Raw genomic sequence first — 19,956 nt, forward strand, 5'->3', positions numbered from 1 at the left:
GAATGTTTATTTATTTATAAAAATTAATTAATTAATTTTTGGCCACGTTGGGTCTTCATTGCAGCGAGCCGGGGTTACTCTTCATTGCGGTGCGCAGGCTTCTCATTGTGGTGGATTCTCTTGTTGCAGAGCATGGGCTCTAGAAGCGTGGGCTTCAGTAGTTGTGGCACATGGGCTCAGTAGTTGTGGCTAGCGGTCTCTAGAGCACAGGCTCAGTAGTTGTGGTGCACGGGCTTAGTTGCTCCGCAGCATGTGGGATCTTCCTGGACCAGGGCTTGAACCCGTGTCCCCTGCATTGGCAGGCAGATTCCTAACCACTGCACCACCAGGGAAGCCTGAATATGTATATTTAAATGAGCAAGGGTTGTTGGAAGATTGAATTAGCATACATAAAAAATTACTTAGAATAATTTCTAGCATATAGGAGGTATGCCATAAATGTTGGCTATCATCATGATTATAATATGGCAATGCAGTGGAGACTGTCTTTACTTGGTTCAGTAATATTGGAAGTAATCTGCTTGACACTCTGCGTGTTATGCAAGTCAGTGAGCCTGAAACTGATCCTGTCTTCAAACCTTCACACAAGGAACTTGTATTAGTGGTAATCTATAGAGTCTAGGTAGGCTTCTGAACATTCAGTTTGAGGGTCGTTTAATTATCACCTCTGATCAAGTCAGTGGCTTATGAGAATTATCCTAATTTGATGAATTGCTACTTCTAGTTCTTGGATGTCATCTTCATATCAGTAAGTCATGGTTGCAGTTTGACTTCCTGACTTTTATTTTTCAGTGAAAGCAGATACCTAGCATTAAGTCAGAACATGAAGTGGCAAGGTTCTGTGATTCTGGTAGTAGTAAGATGTCCTTTCTCAGAAAAAAAGTTAAACTATTCCAGATGGTTTATTCTTCCTTTAAAGACAATAATAAATAGAATTCAAATTATTTCTTATAATTTAGGTTCAGTTTAGAGCATATTTATTGTTTAACAACTGTTCTCAATTTCTTTAGAGATTAGAATTTTAAATTGTACTAAAGGTAAGTATGTTATAAAAATCCATAGGATAACCAGGTCTATTATAAATAAATATGAATGGGTGTTTATCCTAAGTTTTCGTAAATTAGTTTCATATAAATTCTCTGTTGCTGCGCCCGGGCTTTCTCTAGTTGCGGCGAGAGGGGGCTACTCTTCATTACGGTGCACGGGCTTCTCATTGCGGTGGCTTCTCTTGTTGTGGAGCATGGGCTCTAGGCACGTGAGCTTCAGTAGTTGTGGCATGAGGACTCAGTAGTTGAGGCTTGCGGGCTCTAGAGCGCAAGTTCAGTAGTTGTGGTGCATGGGCTTAGTTGCTCCGCGGTATGTGGGATCTTCCTGGACTGGGGCTTGAACCTGTGTCCCCTGCATTGGCAGGCAGATTCTTAACCATTGTGCCACCAGGGAAGCCCTCTGTTGTTGTCTTAACCATTTCTTATCTATTCTGTTTTCTAACTCTTTAAAATAATAGTTCAGGGCTTCCCTGGTGGCGCAGTGGTTGAGAGTCCACCTGCCGATGCAGGGGACACGGGTTCGTGCCCCGGTCCGGGAAGATCCCACATGCTGCGGAGCGGCTAGGCCCGTGAGCCATGGCCGCTGAGCCTGCACGTCCAGAGCCTGTGCTCCGCAACGGGAGAGGCCGCAACAGTGAGAGGCCCGCGTACCACAAAAAAACAAACAAAAAAAATAGTTCAATCCTTTTCTTCTGGACCTTATATAACTGAGCCTGTACCAGGACATTAAAGTACCTGACTAATACCAAGGACAAATTGAATAGAGATAGAATCTAGAAATTAAAATATACTTTTTTCCCCTTAATGTTTTAGTCTTCCAAATCATTCTAGCAGCAGAGCAGTTTCCAGAATTAAATTTTGTTTCTTCCTTCCCAGAGGCATAGAAAGAGGCAGAGAAATAAGAGTCATGTTCTGTAATAGAACTTACTGAAAAAAATCAACTAAAGCATGATAGGATTATTATTAACAGTACTGTATCACTACTTTATACCTCTTGATATTTTGTTTCTGTTACTAATAATTGGCACTTATAATAGGCACTAATAATTGGCACTTATTATAGGCCTTCCCCATCCTCCCCACTTTGAGAAAATCAATATGATATTTGCATTTTAGATTCTTTATACTTAGCATTTCCCACATTTATTTGACTCAGGATCTTTTTTTTTTTTTTTTTGCTGTACACGGGCCTCTCACTGTTGTGGCCTCTCCCGTTGCGGAGCACAGGCTCTGGACGCGCAGGCTCAGCGGCCATGGCTCACGGGCCCAGCTGCTCCGCGGCATGTGGGATCCTCCCGAACGGGGCACGAACCCGCGTCCCCTGCATCGGCAGGCGAACTCTCAACCACTGCGCCACCAGGGAAGCCCAGGATCTTTTTTTATGGGGAGCATTTCACAGGATTAGTGTTTCATAGACGATTAGAAGTACTGTCTAGTTAAACATTTTAACTGATAAATATTTAGTAATGGCTGCCAATTCCTTTAATAATATTAAACTGCTCTTCTAAAGTCTTTTTTAAGCCCTAAACATACACATGCACGCATGCACAAGCACACACACGAACACTAATGTTTAATGTAGGTAAATCAGAAAATACAGTGAGCCACAATACCCCTTGGTAGTTACATCCCTTATGTAGTCCTCTCTCATACTAAATCTAGGCGGGAGAAAGTGATTCTCCAGTTCTGGTCTAAATCTTAAGAGAGCCTGGCAGCTTCCTCTGTGCCCTTTGGAGCCCTGAGTCCAGCATAAGGAGTCAGGCTACCCTGACGTAGGGAGACTTGCGGTGAGGGAAAGACCCCAAGGCCACCTTGTTTTGCTCCCTGTTTTATCTCACTAGTGCCTAGATCAGAGCCTGGCAAATAGTTTTTGTAGAATGAATAAATGAATGAATGAGTGAATGTGTGGATAATAGGGATGCCACTTGACTTTGTCCCATCATGGCCTGCTCTAGTCATCCATTTCTTAGTTGATATGACATTACTAGACAGATGAAATGAAAATGGCTTGTTTTGTTTTGTTGGTGAGAAATTTGATAGTGGTGATATTTTTATTATTTTGGGAAATTAATTTTCATGTTGAAAATTGAACCAAAGTTGTACTGGAGAAGAAACAGATTTTTTTTCTGTTTTTTTATGGTAAAAGGTGCTTTAAAAAAAATCAGTGATACCCATTATGCCTGTCTCCTTTACAGTGATATACTATAGGAAAATTTGGATCTTCTTTCAGTTTCTTGGTTATGTCTTAAACTGATGATGGTAATTTTTAGTACTAAACTTGTCATATATTATATGTTATATGTGCATGTATTTACCCTCTCAAATTTTCAGTCTTCTATATGTTAGGAATATGACTAAGTTTTTATTTTAATATAATTATGTTGTTTTATTTTATAGGTCCATTCAAAAGCTAGGTGAATTAAATATTGGAATGGATAGCCTTGGTAATGAGGTACCAGCGCTCAACCAGCAATGTAATGGGAACAAAGGCAATGGATCTAATAATTCTTCCATCACTAGTTTTTCTACACCATCCCAAGACTCTAGTCAGAGATTAACACATGATGCTTCAGATATTCACACAAGCACTCCTAGTAATCCTGGATCAATAAATCACACACCTTTTCTTGAGGAATCACCTTCTTGTGGAAACCAAATGTAAGTGCTTTACTTTGTTAGACCTGGAAATGTTAACTTCATACTAATACATAGACTTGGAAAGTTGAACTTCTCTTTGGAGCCTTACAAATGAAAGTTTTTACAGTTCATTACCTACAAAATTTTTTTTTCTGATCTGCCTTCATTTATCTATATTCTCTTCTACTAACTTCTGAGTCTCTTAATAGTCTTTATTCTCCTATTTTTCTTTTTGCTTTCTTACCACCACCAAGGCAATTCTATTTTTTTATAAGCCATCTTACTCAGAGATCATACAGTTTTAGGCTTTATCTTCTCCCCAGTTTTTTCCCTTGCCATTGGTACCTTTCAACAAATAAGCTTTTAATTCACAGACATCCAGGGCACAAGAAGATGTTTTCTGACATGGTGGAATGATTGCAGCAAGACAGTCTTGGCAGCTCTGGTAGTTACAGCAATTGAGACTTCTTGCATATTTATATTTTCAGTAGTCAGAGAAAAATTTTCATCTTGTTATCAGTAGACAAGTGTTAGTTTATGCAATGGGAATAGTTGAGCATTTTCTTCCTCTATTATAATATTGAACACCTTTGGGAATAGTTCGTTTTAAAATGCATAACTTGCTTTTGGCATTTGGATGTTTACAGGAATTAGCTTTATACATTTAGTATCAAAAACTCTAGTTTTATACTTAAGAATATAAGTTTATTTAATATTTGCTTCTTTATTACAGTTCCTATAACACTTGTTTTGTGTACCCAGCAAACTAGAACTCAGATTTTAAAATTGGTTTTTATTTTTATCAAAGTAATATACATGCATGGTTTAAAAGGACAAATAGCACTTCAAGGCTTAAAACAAAACAGAATCCCCTCTCTTACCCATCTTTGTCCATGACTTCTGTTTCCAGTAGGCTGCCATTTTCAACCTAGTTAGCTGTTACTTTTGCTATGTATCTCCACATTTCTGAATAATCTGCTTCTATTGCTGTTTTTATTATCCCTTGATTCCCTGCCAATTAGATTTAGCTACCATACCTTACCCACAACACATTAATTTTGTCTACACCTTCTTCTAATATACATCAGTTTTTGTTTAAATCGGTATTCAGTGTTAACATTACTATGGCCATGTAAATGTTATTTACAACTGAGTCATATAATATGAATATATTTCCTTTCACAAAACTTTTTTGTTTTTCATGGGGGGGAGTAATTGCCTCATTTTTGGTGTGCATGTGTATGTGTATACATGCTTAGTCTTCTTGGTACTAAACTATCTGCAGATGCTGTGACAGAACTGTAAAATCATAAAACTCCTCATTACAGTAAAAAATATTAGGTACTTTCTCTTTCCATTTTTTTTCCCCCTGGGAGATACCCCTCCAAGATCACTCCTGGTTCACTTTATATTCATTGCTTCTAAGTCATTTTATTCAGGCCTAGATAGTCCTGGGACTTTCCTTCACCGTTCTCCTGGGAGTTTCCTTTGTCTGTTCCCTGTATTGGATCCCCTGTTTTAGGATCTCATGTAGTTTTCTGAAAAGGGGTACATCAGAGTACAAGTTTCTGAGATCTTGCATGTCTAAGTATTTCATATTTGACTTGTTAGTATAGCTGAGTATAGAATTCTAGAATGGAAATCATTTCTCAGAGTTTCAGAGTCATTGCTACATGCTCACATACATATTGAAAAGTCTGATGCCATTGTGATATGATCCTTTGTATGAGAACTACTGCTTTTTCCACTCTGGGATTTTTTAGGACTTTGTCTTCCCTGATGTTCTAAAACTTCATGATGATACACATCAGAGTAGGTCTATTTTACTTCATTTTGCTGGATACTTCGTGGGCTCTTTTAAGCTGGAAACTTAAGTGCTAGAATATCGAAAACATTTATGTAGCAATTTTCTTACCTCCATTTTATATTGATTAATTTTTTCTGGTATCATTTTTATTTTCTAAGCTCTTATTCTCTAATTTTCCTTATATTTTTTAATAGATATTTTTCTTGTTTCCTGGATTCATTATTTCCCCTTATATTTCTTAGGATTTTAATTATATTTTTGTAGTTTTTGTTTCCTTAATTGTCTTCCTTCTTCCAAATTCCTTTCTTGTTTATTTTACTCTTCGTTTTTTTTGTTTTGTTTTGTTTTGTTTTTGGCTGCATTTCAGGGTTTGCAGGATCGTAGTTCCCTGACCAGGGGTGGAACCAGTGCCCCCGCGGTGGAAGCATGGAGTCCTAACCACTGCACCACCAGGGAAGACTCTAGTCTCTGGTTTTTATTTAGGAGGCTTTCTTCAAGCATTTGACTATTGGGAGTGAGGCATTTTTTAAAAAAGCTGATTGGAAGGAAGGGCCACATGTATGGATGCATGTGTTTACCTGTTGGCCTCACCAAAAAGTGATTAAATGGAAACATTGTTTTATTGTGGGACCCTGAACTGTCAAGTTTCTGTTAGTCTTTTTTCATGGTCCAGATAATTTTTCTAAAGAGCAATCCAGGTTCCTGCCTGGGTTAGTATTTAAGCATAGCAACCAGGATTCTGGAACTAAGCAGGGAAAAGGTAGTTGACATCTGACTATAAAATTTGTAGACTTTGACTTAATCTCTTTTCTAGAATGGCTTCTCATTCCTTCCTTACAACTAACTATGCTTTGTGTTATGAGTCCAGAGCCTCTTAATAAATGACTCCAGAGAGTAACTATGACTGGAGTCAGTGGGTGTCATTTGCCAAAAAAATAAATATTAGAGATTGAAAGGACAAGTTAGTTTCTGTTTTGATATTCAGAGTAAACTGTACTTGAATTTCTATTCACACAGCTCATCAGAACATTCGGTCATTAAGCCACCTCTTGGAGATTCTTCAGGGAATCTGTCAAGATCAAGAGGGGAAGAGGTAATACTTAGGGGAAGGAAGGTTCATTATTTTTCTATTTACTTGCAAATTTTGTCAAGGAATTCTCAACTTAAAGAAAGAACAACCTTTAGAAATAGTCATTATTGTTAATGCTGGTAGTTACCTCAGGGTAGTTGAGCTTTCACTGAGTGAAGTGAAGGGGTTGCCTGAGAAATCACATTTTGAGAGTATTCATATTAATTGTCCAGTGGTGATCTTGGCGCATGAGTTAGGGCTGTGTCACTACTCTCTGAACCCTGTGGTTAATTAGTTAAGGTATTATTATATCTTTACTCCTTTGGGCTTCTCATCAATGCATTTGTTTTTTGCTTTGGAACCCGATATCCTTCTCTAACCAGTATACACCTTCACTCTATCTTATTTTCTCTAGTTCAAATTTTAACCCCATAAACAATAATTATTTCAGATGCTTATGGGGCCAAACAGGTAACATAAATGAATAAAGTTGACTATTTTTGTGATAAGTACATAGGAATATTTGTCCCTTGCACAAAGAAATATGCTGGCCTAGTGTTTCTAGTTCTTTTGATTTTCAAGAAAAGCTGGAAAGTTAGATTTTTATGTGAAATCTATTTTTTCAATGGCAACAAATTAAAAAAAAATTTAAATACACTGGAGAAGAGCAGGTAAAGTTAATTTTGGCTCTGCCACTTCTGCTGTAAAGCAACCCTTAGTAATTATTATTAATGTGCTATTGGCCATTTAATCAATTAGTCATTCCCCTCCATTTTTCTCTTATCTACCCATGCTATTCATTTGGTAAATAGTCACCTTTCTTGTATATGGATTAATGGAAAATGTAGTATTTCTAGTCAAATAAATTGATATGAATAATACAAGAATTCAATTCAGTTACGTAAGACAGATTGTAATATATTAGCTTTAACTCCTACTCCCCCATGAGGATGTATTGCTGAATACATAAAAGTTTGGGTAGGGAGATGTATAGTCTCTTCATTGATATAATAATCACTATGGATTCTAGAGCTCTCAGCATACAACCAGAGCTGAAGTGATTTGCCTTTGGAACGTATGAATGTCAAGTACCTACACAAAGAGAATTTGGTTGGGTCTGTGCACCACACCCAGCCTGGAGGGCTCTGTTCCAGGTCCAGGGTCCAGTCCTGGTCAGGGTAGCAGGGTGGTTTCAAATGATACCAATAATAGCAGTCACCAAAGCTTTTATACAGAGCTGTTTCAACTTGCCTTCCTCAGAAGAGAGCTGTGGACAGACAGGTTGACAGTTTAAAATAGAAATGAGGCTGAAATTAAATTTTCTGATTAAAATCATTTTTACAGTTTTAAAAGGGTATTTTACAATTTGAGTTTGAAATATTAAAGTATTCATTGCTGGAGATAATGGCAAACTTTTTTTTTAACCCTAAAATGATTAAATAATAGTGTTTTATATTTCCTACTTTTAGAAACATGAACAGTTTTCTGTTTTTGTAGGAACTATACATGTGGGCTATTTTTTTCCTTGACAGTTAAAGAGAACTTAATATGGGAATGCATATTCTTATATTTTGTCATAGTAAACGAAGAAAAACTTGAATGTCTGTGATCTATGTGAGCTTAGTTTAGCAATGAGTAGCAAAAATAGAAAAATTGGGCTTAATTTGGATTTGCCATTCAAAAGAATGTATGATTGTAGATTATGAACATTAAAGTGAAGTGAATAATACAGTTCAGATGAATTTAAAATGAGATAAAGACAAATTCTTTCAAATTCATTTTTTTATAGAATGACTTTCATATTCATTCTTTCCATAGGATGACAAAACAAAAAAGCAGTTTGTTTGTATTAATACCCTAGAAGACACACAAGCTGTTAGAGCAGTGGCTTTTCATCCAGGTGGTGGTCTATATGCTGTTGGTTCAAATTCAAAAACTCTGAGAGTATGTGCCTATCCAGAAGTAATTGATCCAAGGTAAGGACAGATGATTTATTGTGCCATTCTTACTTTAGTTTTTAATTTAGCTATATGGTCCCTTTTTTAAGAATTGCCATTCAGTAGTGTTTAATTTTTATTTCTTTTCCTTTTATTAAGCTTTTACATTTTCGTTTTCAATACTTAGGAAATATACATAAGAATCATCGATTAACTTTATAAGTTGTTTTTCATAAAATGTTTTTGATTAGGCCATTGTTCACTCAATAGTCTAGTTGTCTTTATTTACATGGTTTTTGTTAATTTTTTAAAAAATCTGCAAGATCCTTCTAGCTTAATTACATAAAGACAAAGTATTGCTGGTTATAGACTTGGAGAAAATTTAAAATGTCTTATACTAATAACTTCAAAGAAGTATTAGGTTGAACTATATGAAATTGCTGATATTTGACCATTTTGACCTAGAAAGATTCAATTTTCATTTGGTCAACCTAATTTTGATTTTAGTCTCTTGTTTTAACAGATTATGGGATTTGAAAATAAGAGATATATCTTTAAAGGCATATGTCGCAAAAAACCAGGCACATGACCTTATGTATTAGGTGTACAACTAATTCTTTAAAGTTACTGAGAAAGCATATACCTTAGATATAATCTCACAGAAAACCGAATTTGAACTCTTTTTGTCAATTTATTTGTCAAGGCTTTTACTATCAAAATAAATAGGCATTATAAAGATCAAGAACTATTTGGTAGATTTTGTGGTTAGAGAAATGGCCACAAATGGAATAGTTTTCATACCAGTAGACAAAAACACTCGAATAAAACAAGCTACACATCTTTAAAAATTTAAAAATAAAAAGCAGTACATGTCATAATATGTTTTGGAAACTTTTTACAACCCTTAGGCTTTTTTATTATAACCCCAGTTTGGAGAACAGAGGGGCGAGATTATTATTTATTTGCATTTTTTGGTATATCTCTTATCTGAAACTAGAAATTTAGGCTTTTGGACTGCAGTAGCATTTAAAGGTTGGGAAGGGGAATAGGGATCATGTTAGATGATAGTAATATAATTTATTGATGCTCATTGTGTTAGTTAAGTAGGATTATATGAGAGAGAATAGGCAGAATTCCAGATCAGGGCGTGGAAAAGAAAAACAATTATGTAGGCAGAGCCAAAGACTTTGTGTATTTAAGGTTAATCTGATCTTAAATTGACTTTCCTCTTTTGTATTTCTCATGCTGGCACAGATGTTTCATAGACTCCCTTGAAGAAACTGATTTTTATGAAAATAAATTCATTTATTTAACAAATATATTTTGAGCTCCTTCTATGTGCTAGGCTTTGGGGATAGTTGTGAGTAAAACAAACATGTTCATTGACCTATGGAACTTCTGTCTTAGTGGCGAAGATGGATATTATGGAGATAGGCACACTAATAAATTTAATTATACATTGCGGTAGGTGCTATGAAGAGAAAGTACAAGGTGCTGTAGCATAGTAAAATGGGAGATGAGGGAACTGGGGAGTCAGAGTAGGACCTCTTTGAAGAAGATGTGTTAAAGCTGAGATCTGAGGATGAGTAGAACCTAGCCATGTGAAGAGAAGGGATAAGATAGTAATTAGAGGGAACATGAAGTGAGAAAGAGCTTGGCTTTTTAAGGAACAAAAACAAGTTCAGATCGGCTGGTGTATTGTGAGCGGTAGTGTGATGAGGCTACGGAGATAGATGTGAACTAAATCATGCAGTTTTGTATCCATTTTGGATTTTATGGTGAGTGCAGTGGGAAGCTGCTGAAAGTTTTCAGCAGAACAGTATTGTGATGTAAACTCTGGATCAGATGGCAATAAGATTAGATGCTAGGAGAAAGGTAGGAGGCTGTTGTCAATGGCCAGTGTGATGGCAGTGGAAAATGGATGGAGGTAAAATCCATTTAAAGAAAGAATTGGTTGGCCCTGGCAATGAACTGGATGTGCAGCTGAAAAGAGAATCTTGATCTGATTTATTTTCTCTGTCACTATTAAGCACGTTGTAAGTGTTGAAGATTTATCAATATTATTGTTTTTTAAACATTTCTTAATTATGAAAATTTTAAGCATACACAGAAGTAGAGATTAGTACACTGAAATGCATTTGTCAAGATTTTTGTCACATTTCTACATCCTTTTTGTTTACTAAAGTATTTTAAGGTATTTTAATCCTAGATATGTCATTTCACCCTTTAGGATAAATCTCCAAAAACATGTACATTTTCTTACATAGACTTGATGTTATCATTATACCTATAGTTATCTTAATATAGTCTATGTTTTAAAGTACAGATAAGATGATACTACTCCACTAAACCAGTGTTAGACTCCCATTAAAGGCCAAGCTATAGAGGAGCATGGCATTTGGGACCTTCCCCAGCTGTGCTTGCTGCTCCTCACCCATCATGTCTGTCCCACTCAGTCTCTGGAATGCCCCAGGCTTCTCCCCGCCAGTCCCACAAACTTTTTCCCATGCTGCATACTGGGCTGGTCTCCCCACTATATTTTATCTTCACTGAAGCAGTCTTCCTGCCTTCATCTCTTTCTGTAATAATTCTCCCTGTCCTTTAAGGCCTAGTACCTTGTATTGGACTATAATATTTATACTTGCTTTACTGTATGTGGGTAGTCATGAAACATCTACCCCTGCCAGATACTAAACTCAGGACAGATCTCTTGCCACTTTTATTTTTTCTCTGTCCTTTTCTTTATCCTTTGCCTTCCCCTAGCCCCAGGCAATTGCTCATATTATATGTTTAATAAATGTTTATTGAACTTTTTGAATTAGAAGCATCATCAGCTCTTTTTAAAATTCTTTTGGGAATTTAAAAATATATGAAAATATGTGAAATGAAGACTTAAATATCCTCTTCCCTATGTGGTCTGAAATAAGACTTAAGATTAGTATAATAATGGTTAATAATTTTACTTTTGGATTATAAATATGCTTTAAATTTATTTTGTCTAAGAGTTTGAAAATTGTTGTTAACATATTGTCTGATACTTTTTTTGCTCCCTCCCTCAAGAACAACCATAACGCAGAACTTCACATTCACTTCACATTCATTAACCTTAGTAAGCAAGAAATTGAAATATCTTTTTGCGATTTTTCTTTCTAGTGCACATGACATCCCTAAGCAGCCAGTGGTGCGTTTTAAAAGGAATAAGCATCACAAAGGATCCATTTACTGTGTGGCCTGGAGTCCTTGTGGACAGTTATTAGCGACAGGATCAAATGACAAATACGTCAAAGTGCTGCCCTTCAATGCAGAGACTTGTAATGCAACAGGTAGGGGCCGAGTATGCAAGCAGTAGCTTGCCAGTGTGTTCTTTATGTTTCCCCATGTGTGTCTCTGATATAGCTCTGTACTGTTTTTAGTAAAATCTAAGAATATACCATTAAGAATTCTTTTACATTCTAATTGCTTGTGTTCATGAGGCATTATTCTTTTCTTTTTTGTGGTACGCGGGCCTCTCACCGATGTGTCCTCTCCCGTTGTGGAGCACAGGCTCCGGACGCACTGGCTCAGTGGCCATGGCTCACGGGCCCAGCCGCTCCGTGGCATGTGGGATCCTCCCACACCGGGGCATGAACCGGTGTCCCCTGCATTGGTAGGCGGACTCTCAACCACTGCGCCACCAGGGAAGCCCGGCATTATTCTTTTTTAATCAGTTCTTACAAGGTGGCCAGGTGGTGTCTAATCCTCAGAAAATTATTGTCATCAGAAAAATAACTTTTATATAACTTCCAGAATTGTATTAGTGAATATTTTCCAGAGAGTATCTGTTTTTTCTTTATTTTCTTTGGGATAAAAGCCAAGAAGGTAACTCTGCATATAGCTCTGTTTTAGTGATGATGATAACCTAGTCGGTATTTTGATTTCTTGACTTTTTTTACTCAGTAAAGTGAAATTGATTATTATATCAATTCCAAAATGAAAATATAAACCATACCATTCTACTGTTCTACTACTCTTGGTCAGTTTGGAGGCATTTTAGCAATCTCAAATTATCACAGTAAGTTGAGCAGCGTCTTTTTTTAAAATTCTTATTGCTGTTTCAGGACCGGATCTGGAATTTAGTATGCATGATGGGACAATTAGAGACTTGGCATTTATGGAAGGCCCAGAAAGTGGTGGAGCTATTTTGATAAGTGCTGGAGCAGGGGATTGTAACATTTATACAACCGATTGTCAAAGAGGACAGGGCCTCCATGCTCTGAGTGGGCATACCGGTATGTGATATCAGTCTCAGATGCTACTTTTCTTTTTGTTCATCCCATGCTTTTTCCCCCTATGCATTTTCATTAATGGGGGTATATTGCATCAAAAGGGATTTCTTTAGGACAGGAAATTTTTATTTCAAAAATCTAAATTGTGAACTTTGGATAACAACACAGTAATGATAGCTAACATTTTCCTTTACTTATACACATAATTCCTTAATTTAATCCTCACAACAACCTTATAAGGCCAGAAGTTCTATCTCCATTTTACACATGGAAAAGGCAAAACTTGAAAAGGCAAAATGACCTGCTCATTATCTTACTGCCAAACATGGCAGAACAGGTCTGTCCCTTCCAAAGCTGGTGATCTAATCCCACAATCCTGTGCTTCCTCTTTGGAAATTTTGCCCGAATTTCAAATGATAATATTTTTTTCAGTACTAATTATGATGTCCTGAAATATTTGACTCACCAAAAAAGGTTAAGTTTATACAGCATGGTTTTGATGTGCCTTTTACTGAATTTAATTTTTTGAAAATTGCCAGTATATTTGATATATATGGAAAATCCCTGCCACACAGTATATTTGATTAACTAGATTAGATGTGCTCAACAGTAAGGAATACTTAGCTTTGAATGTGTTTTAGAAAAATACTGTTCCATGGTAATAACTGATTATATGATCTTTTAGGGCATATTTTAGCGCTTTACACTTGGAGTGGCTGGATGATTGCGTCTGGTTCCCAAGATAAGACTGTTAGGTTCTGGGATCTCCGTGTACCAAGCTGTGTTCGCGTTGTTGGCACAACATTCCATGGAACTGGTAGGTTTTTTTGGAATTTAAATAAATTTATATGAGAAAGAAACTTTATAGATTGCACTCACTTCTTCTCCCCTGCAAAACATGTTAAAAAAAAATAGGAACCATAGAAACTAACTACTTGGCATTTTATTGATTACCTTAAATTCTTACAAAATGCTTTCATCTGTTAGTTTATTTGTAAAAATAATATTCAGCTAAGGAAACCAAGGCCCGAGGAGATTAAGTATCATGCGCTAATTATTCTGTTAGCAGGGTCGTTTTAGAACTCAGACCTTTTAAAAAAAACATGTTTTAATTGCATACACATGACAAAAATTGAGCAAAAGGGTGTAAAACATTTTCTTCCCACTCCTGTTTCTTGGTGTCTTTCCCTAAGGGACCAGTTTCTTATTTATTCTTCTAGGAATATTCTGTAAGTATATAAGCAAAAAGTTTGTATATCATAATCTCCCTTCTCCTTTAAACACACATATACACAGACACAAATGGTAGCATATGACATGTACCTTGCTTTTTTAATTTAACATGGATTGCTCCGTGTAAACTGAGGCTACTGCTCTTTGTGTTATATCACCTTTTAAAATACTGGTATCTAAAAGTGACAGTATTCTGCCATTGTCTTTATTTTAGAGTCCCTTTTCGGTCTTTGTAGTTTTTGTTTTTTTTTTTTTTTGAGGTATGCGGGCGTCTCACTGTTGTGGCCTCTCCCGTTGCGGAGCACAGCTCTGGACACGCAGGCTTAGCGGCCATGGCTCACGGGCCCAGCCGCTCTGCGGCATGTGGGATCTTCCCGGACCGGGGCACGAACCCGTGTCCCCTGCATCGGCAGGCGGACTCTCAACCACTGCCCCACCAGGGAAGCCCTGCCTTTGTAGTTTTTAATAGCAGTTCTGTGGTGCTATTCCAAGTGAAAAGACCTGTCTTATATTCTTAATTTTTTTGTTTTTTCTGTAATGCTTTAGCTATTCTCTCAACTTTCATGGATCTTCTATACTTTGAATCAAACCAGATATGTTCTTCCACTTGTCTGCTCATGGTCAGGTCCTCTCATGTTTGGTCTTAGCTTTACTAGCACGTTGCCAGAAAGGTCTTCTTTGCCTTAATTGGGACCTTACCATTATTTTCTATCTTCGAACTTGTTTTTCTCCTTTATACTTCTCATCACTATTTAAAGTTATATATTTGTGTGTTTATTGCTGGTCTCCTTCAGTAGATTTTAAGTTTCACAAAGGCAGCAGTCATATCTGTTTTATTTCTCAGAGTAGATTTAACATCTACCATAGTGCCTGGCCCAAGGGAGTAGTGATCTAATAACTTTGTTGAATAAATGAACCTAGAATTCTGTTGGCACCATAAACTTTGCACTTGTAAAGCTAAGCTCATTATATTCCCTTGGAAATCCGCTCTTATTCCCATTTTCTCTGTGTTTGATAATGGTTCTCTTATTTCCTTGTGCACATAGATTTGAAATCTGGGGCTCATTTTTCACTTCTTTTTTTTGCCCCCATCCAGGCAGTTAGTTGACAAGACTGTTGATTCTTTATTCAATTTTTTCCTGAAATCTGTCTACATGTCATCATTCAGGCCCTTATTCTCTCATTATTCTACTGTTCTATCTTGTCTTCCAGTGGTTTCCCTTCTATAGTCTGTCCATTTTAATTTGATACACATTTTCACATAGATTAATCTTCCCAGAGCACTCCTTGGATCATGAAAACCTCTTGCTTAGAAACCTGCAGTGATGTTGGGCTGTGTATAGGAACAAGCTCACACTCTGCAGTTTGGCTTTCAAGATGCTTGACGGTCTGGTCCTAACCTGCTCTTAGGTCTCAGCTACAAGCTACCTTTTATGTTAACTTGTGAAAGCAAGAAACTGCAGTCAAACTAAGCTACCTATCCTTAAACATTTTTATTCCTTTCCTTTAAACATTTTCTCATGTAATTCCTCCTGATAGACTCTTCTTTTCTCTATCAAAAATTCAAGCAAAGATTATTTCTAATTACATATATGTGTAATACATGTAAACACATTCTCTCTTATTTATGCTGTTTACTATTCTTCAAGATCTAACTTATGTCCCTTTTTTCTGTTAAGTTTTCGCAGGCCACTTTGGTCTAGAGTAGTGCTCTCAACCTTATTTTCATTATTGCTAATTAATACATTAATACTAAGGAATGAGATTTTGGTTTGGTAGGGCTGAACTTCGAAGGGTTACAAACCATTGTTAATATTTAGGATTTTTTTGTCCTCTGAGAACCAGTTTGCACCCCCATGGAGGCATTATTCCGTGGCCTAGAGTCAAGGGTCCAACCTGTAGACTCAGAGCTTAGTTTTTGTTCAGTTCCTGTTGGCGGTTAATCATGTGTTGCTTAGAGATATTTCCCACACTGTGTCCTAAAACATATTTTGTTATTTAATCTTTTGTTCCCCCAACTAGACTCTGAGCTGGGTATGGGAGAATTTCTGGACACTTACCCAGTAGTGAAAACACTGCATTAGGAAAAGTGGCTCGTCTATTGCACTATAGGTAATGCTGCTCCAGGGGGTTCTCCCAAAGGACAAAAAAAAAGGAGCTTTCTCATTTCTCACAGAATCTTGCTTCATATATCCTCTAAAAAAAGGATACAAGTATTTATTGGTTGACAGTTTGGATTTTTCCATAACTGAACAGTATTGATAAGCTACATTAAATCTTTAGTGTATGGTTCAGTGAACATAAGTAGCTGTTGTAGTTTAGCTATATTGATTTTTGCATATCGAACCTTCCATTCCTCCTGCTCTACAGGCAGTGCAGTGGCATCTGTAGCTGTAGATCCCAGTGGCCGTCTCTTAGCCACAGGACAAGAAGATTCCAGCTGCATGTTATATGACATAAGAGGAGGAAGAATGGTACAAAGTTACCACCCTCATTCCAGTGATGTTCGCTCTGTTCGATTCTCTCCTGGAGCTCACTACTTGCTAACAGGATCCTATGATATGAAAATAAAGGTGACAGACCTACAAGGTGATGGAAATTGACCTCTTTCCTTTTTTTAGTCTTTCCTATTCTATTTGGAATCTTTCTTTTATGTTAATCTAGTGTGATTGACTATACAACATTTTCAACTTTTAGTTTTATAGCTTCTGCTGAGCAAATTACTTGGTAAATGTATTGAGAAGAATTGTAACAAATTATTAAATTGAGTGAATAGTCTTATTGTTAAATAGTTTTTAAAATATTTAAAAGAATCAACATTTTTTATACTGAGTCATTTTGAGTTCAGTGATGGTAGGTGTTAAAATATACATTTATGTATCAATACTCCTGCTGCTACTTTAAAATAACGTAGTGTATAATCTGTATAATTATATCTTCAGTATCTAGTTTTGTTTTTAAACATACATTAAGCAAATATTTACTGTGTACCAACTAGGGACAGACAGAGAGATGAATGAGACAGGTAACTTTCTTCCTGATGGAGCTTATATTTTAGAGGTCAGTAAAAACCAAACCAGTAAACAGTGTAATTTTAGGTATTGGCAAGTGCTGTTAAACGATTAGCAAGGCAGGAGAGAGTGACAGGGTGGCTAGGGGAAGACTGTGCTGGACAGGCTAGAGCAGGTCTCACCAGGGAGGTGCCATTTGCACAGAGACCTGGTGAGAAGAACAAGCTGTGCCAGGACCCTAGGAACAGACCATAGCATGGTCAAGGTGCTGAGGCAGGCATGGATTTGGCTTGCTCATGACACTGCAAGAAACCAGTATGGCTGGAACTTCGTGAACCGAGGGAGAGAGAGGCGGGAGAATAAATCAGAGGCAGGGTTTTGTAGGCATTTAAAAAAGCATAATAGGAATCCTTCGGAAGATTTAAAATAGGGAGTGATATGGTCTGTAAATTTAAAAAATAATTTTGAATTATAGGGAGAGTGTGAAAGTATAAATATCTGCGAGGAGGCAATTGGACCAATTCAGGTGGAAGATGATGGTGGCTTGGACTAGGGTTGTAAAGGCAGAGGTAGTAAGAAGTGACTGAATTACCGATGTATTTTAGTTTGTTTCTGTTAAGTTTGGGGAGTGAGGGAAAAAGGAATCAGTGCTGATTCCTAGGTTTTTGGCATGAGCAAGCAGATGGTACCATTGAGATGAGGAAGACAGGTAGGGAGAAGAACAGGTTTAGGCAAGAAAATCAAGAGTTTGTTTCAAACAAGTTATACTTAAGTTGACTGTCAAGGCAGTCAAGTGAAATGTCAAATAGTTGTTTGTCTACTAGTCGAGCTCAGGTGAGAAGTCAAGGTTGGAGATGAAATGCGCATGAATCTTAAGTATATAAATGGCTGCGGTAGTATGGTACTAGGTGAAATTTCACAGGAGATGAGGTATAAAGGGAACAAGAAATTTGAAGGCTGACTATTGGGATTCACCAAACTTTAACTCGGGAAGAAGAGGACAAACATCAAAGAAGGCTGAGGTGTGGTGGCACTGAAGTCAGGGGGTATCAAGGGGAGAGAGTTTCAAGGAGAGAGTGGCAGCCGTGTCATGTTGCTGTGTATATGTTACCAAATACTGCTCACATAATTAGGTCTTCAGCAATTTAAACTGTTTAAACTTTTCAATGTACTATATTAATGTATTAGGCTTTTACATACTGTAATGTCTTAAAGTAATAGGAAGTCTATGAAATCTATACATATTTTGTACTGTAAGTCAAATCTCTTTTCTTTAATTTAGGAGACCTCACTAAACAGCTTCCTATCATGGTGGTGGGGGAACACAAGGACAAAGTCATTCAGTGCAGGTGGCACACCCAGGATCTTTCCTTCCTGTCGTCCTCTGCAGACAGAACTGTAACCCTCTGGACATACAGTGGATAGAGTACAGCCAATGTCAGTCTATGCAGTGAGGGCACAGACTTAAGACTACTGAGTTGTGAACATTACAAATTTGAAGAACATGGACTGACCTGGAAGGTGGCTTAGCACAAGGAGGCCCCTTATTACCACGTATCCCTGTGATAGGAGCTGTTGGGTGGTGTTATTCTGCAGTGCTTTCAGTCTTCCATGTGAGCTCGTGCTGCTGTGACCTGCTGTATGTAGTCTTGTTGCCAAAGTCTGCGGAAGAGCTCTTATGTTGTCAGTGTGCACTCTAAGTCAAGGTGGCCGATGTGTTTACAGTTTAGTATTAAATGCATTCCTTGGTCTTCGCCTAAATGACAGTTTTATATACACATTGAAACTGAACTATACTTTAAGCATATTATTACATGTAATGCAACCAAGTTCTACACAGATTAAACATAGATATTCAGAAATTACTTTTGCTTTTCTCACAATCCCATGATATTGTATAACTTGTCAGCTAGAGATCAGAATTTTATATGTCTCCCCAGAGTTACATTGTTGTTTTAACTAAGGATCACTATGGAGTTTAAAAATGGGTGGAAAACTGCTTCTTAGTTCATTATGTGGTATAGGCCTTTTCTTTTTTCTTAAACCCAGGGATAGAATTACTCTTTTGTCACATTATTTTGTTTCAGGCTTAAAAGGTAAATGTGTTTGCTTCATAAACTTGTTAATTTCAATTTTTTTGGGTGCAACAAGATACCTCCCTTCTAAACTGTACTGTAGGCAGAGCAGCAGCGTTATGTGTTGCAACACTTGATGGTACAGTAAATTTACCGGCTAGCATTTTTCCTTTTCAAAATTAAAAAATTTGCCATAGACTATAGCATGGCTTGAAATGCTATGTCTGCATGATAATTTAAAATGGAAAATTTAAACTTTGCACTCCAAAAGCTTATTTGGATTCTTTTCTTGCACTGTTTTGTGTAATGCAGAATAATGATTTTATTTCTATGGTATTGTAGATCCTAACATTTATGTATCTTTATTTTCATATTGTACAGTAATTTTACTTTAAATTATTAAATAGCCTATTTATTTCAAATGCAGTTGAGTTGATTCTAATTATTGAACTGTCTGTGCACTGTATGTAGCAAGCATTTTTAATCTATTGTATACAAGTGGAAAGGGTATTAGAAGTGTAACTGTGCTATTATTTCAATAAAGACCTCTTGACACCTTAAATTATTCCTGTTCCTCAGTGTCTGTGGTTTTCAGTTTAGAGTGTTGTTTTTTCCAGTTTACTTGGCAGTAGTGTGGTCCAGTGGATGAACCCCACAATCACAAGTTTCTTTTTAAATTTCTCATAGTAACTTACTTTTCAATCCTTCGCAACTGTCTTACTTTTGTGTGTCTTCTCTTTTATTCACTATCTAGAGGACTATATATACTGAACATATTGTAAAAGTTAATTAATAAAAGCTGGGCAAAATATATAAATTCTAACTTTGACTACAAATACATTGAATTGAGTACTTTAGAAATAAAATATGATTAGC

General features: G+C 36.8%; 1 protein-coding gene across 3 annotated transcripts in view; it reads left to right on the plus strand.

Annotated features, from left to right (window-relative positions):
* The window catches only part of WDR47 (WD repeat domain 47), a 57,852-nt gene extending 38,238 nt beyond the window's left edge, over nucleotides 1-19,614 (plus strand). For all 3 annotated transcript variants that reach the window (XM_082656668.1, XM_082656669.1, XM_082656667.1), the window contains exons 8-15: nucleotides 3,444-3,704; nucleotides 6,508-6,583; nucleotides 8,378-8,535; nucleotides 11,650-11,819; nucleotides 12,594-12,764; nucleotides 13,447-13,578; nucleotides 16,365-16,583; nucleotides 18,288-19,614. In XM_082656668.1, the coding sequence (XP_082512794.1) occupies nucleotides 3,444-3,704; nucleotides 6,508-6,583; nucleotides 8,378-8,535; nucleotides 11,650-11,819; nucleotides 12,594-12,764; nucleotides 13,447-13,578; nucleotides 16,365-16,583; nucleotides 18,288-18,430 (1,330 nt within the window). In that variant the 3' untranslated portion in view covers nucleotides 18,431-19,614. The remainder of the gene's footprint in view (nucleotides 1-3,443; nucleotides 3,705-6,507; nucleotides 6,584-8,377; nucleotides 8,536-11,649; nucleotides 11,820-12,593; nucleotides 12,765-13,446; nucleotides 13,579-16,364; nucleotides 16,584-18,287) is intronic.
* Nucleotides 19,615-19,956: the final 342 nt, after the last annotated feature.

This window comes from Grampus griseus (assembly GCF_964374135.1).
Source record: "Grampus griseus genome assembly, chromosome: 1".
In the NCBI taxonomy this organism is placed as follows: Eukaryota; Metazoa; Chordata; class Mammalia; order Artiodactyla; family Delphinidae; genus Grampus; species Grampus griseus.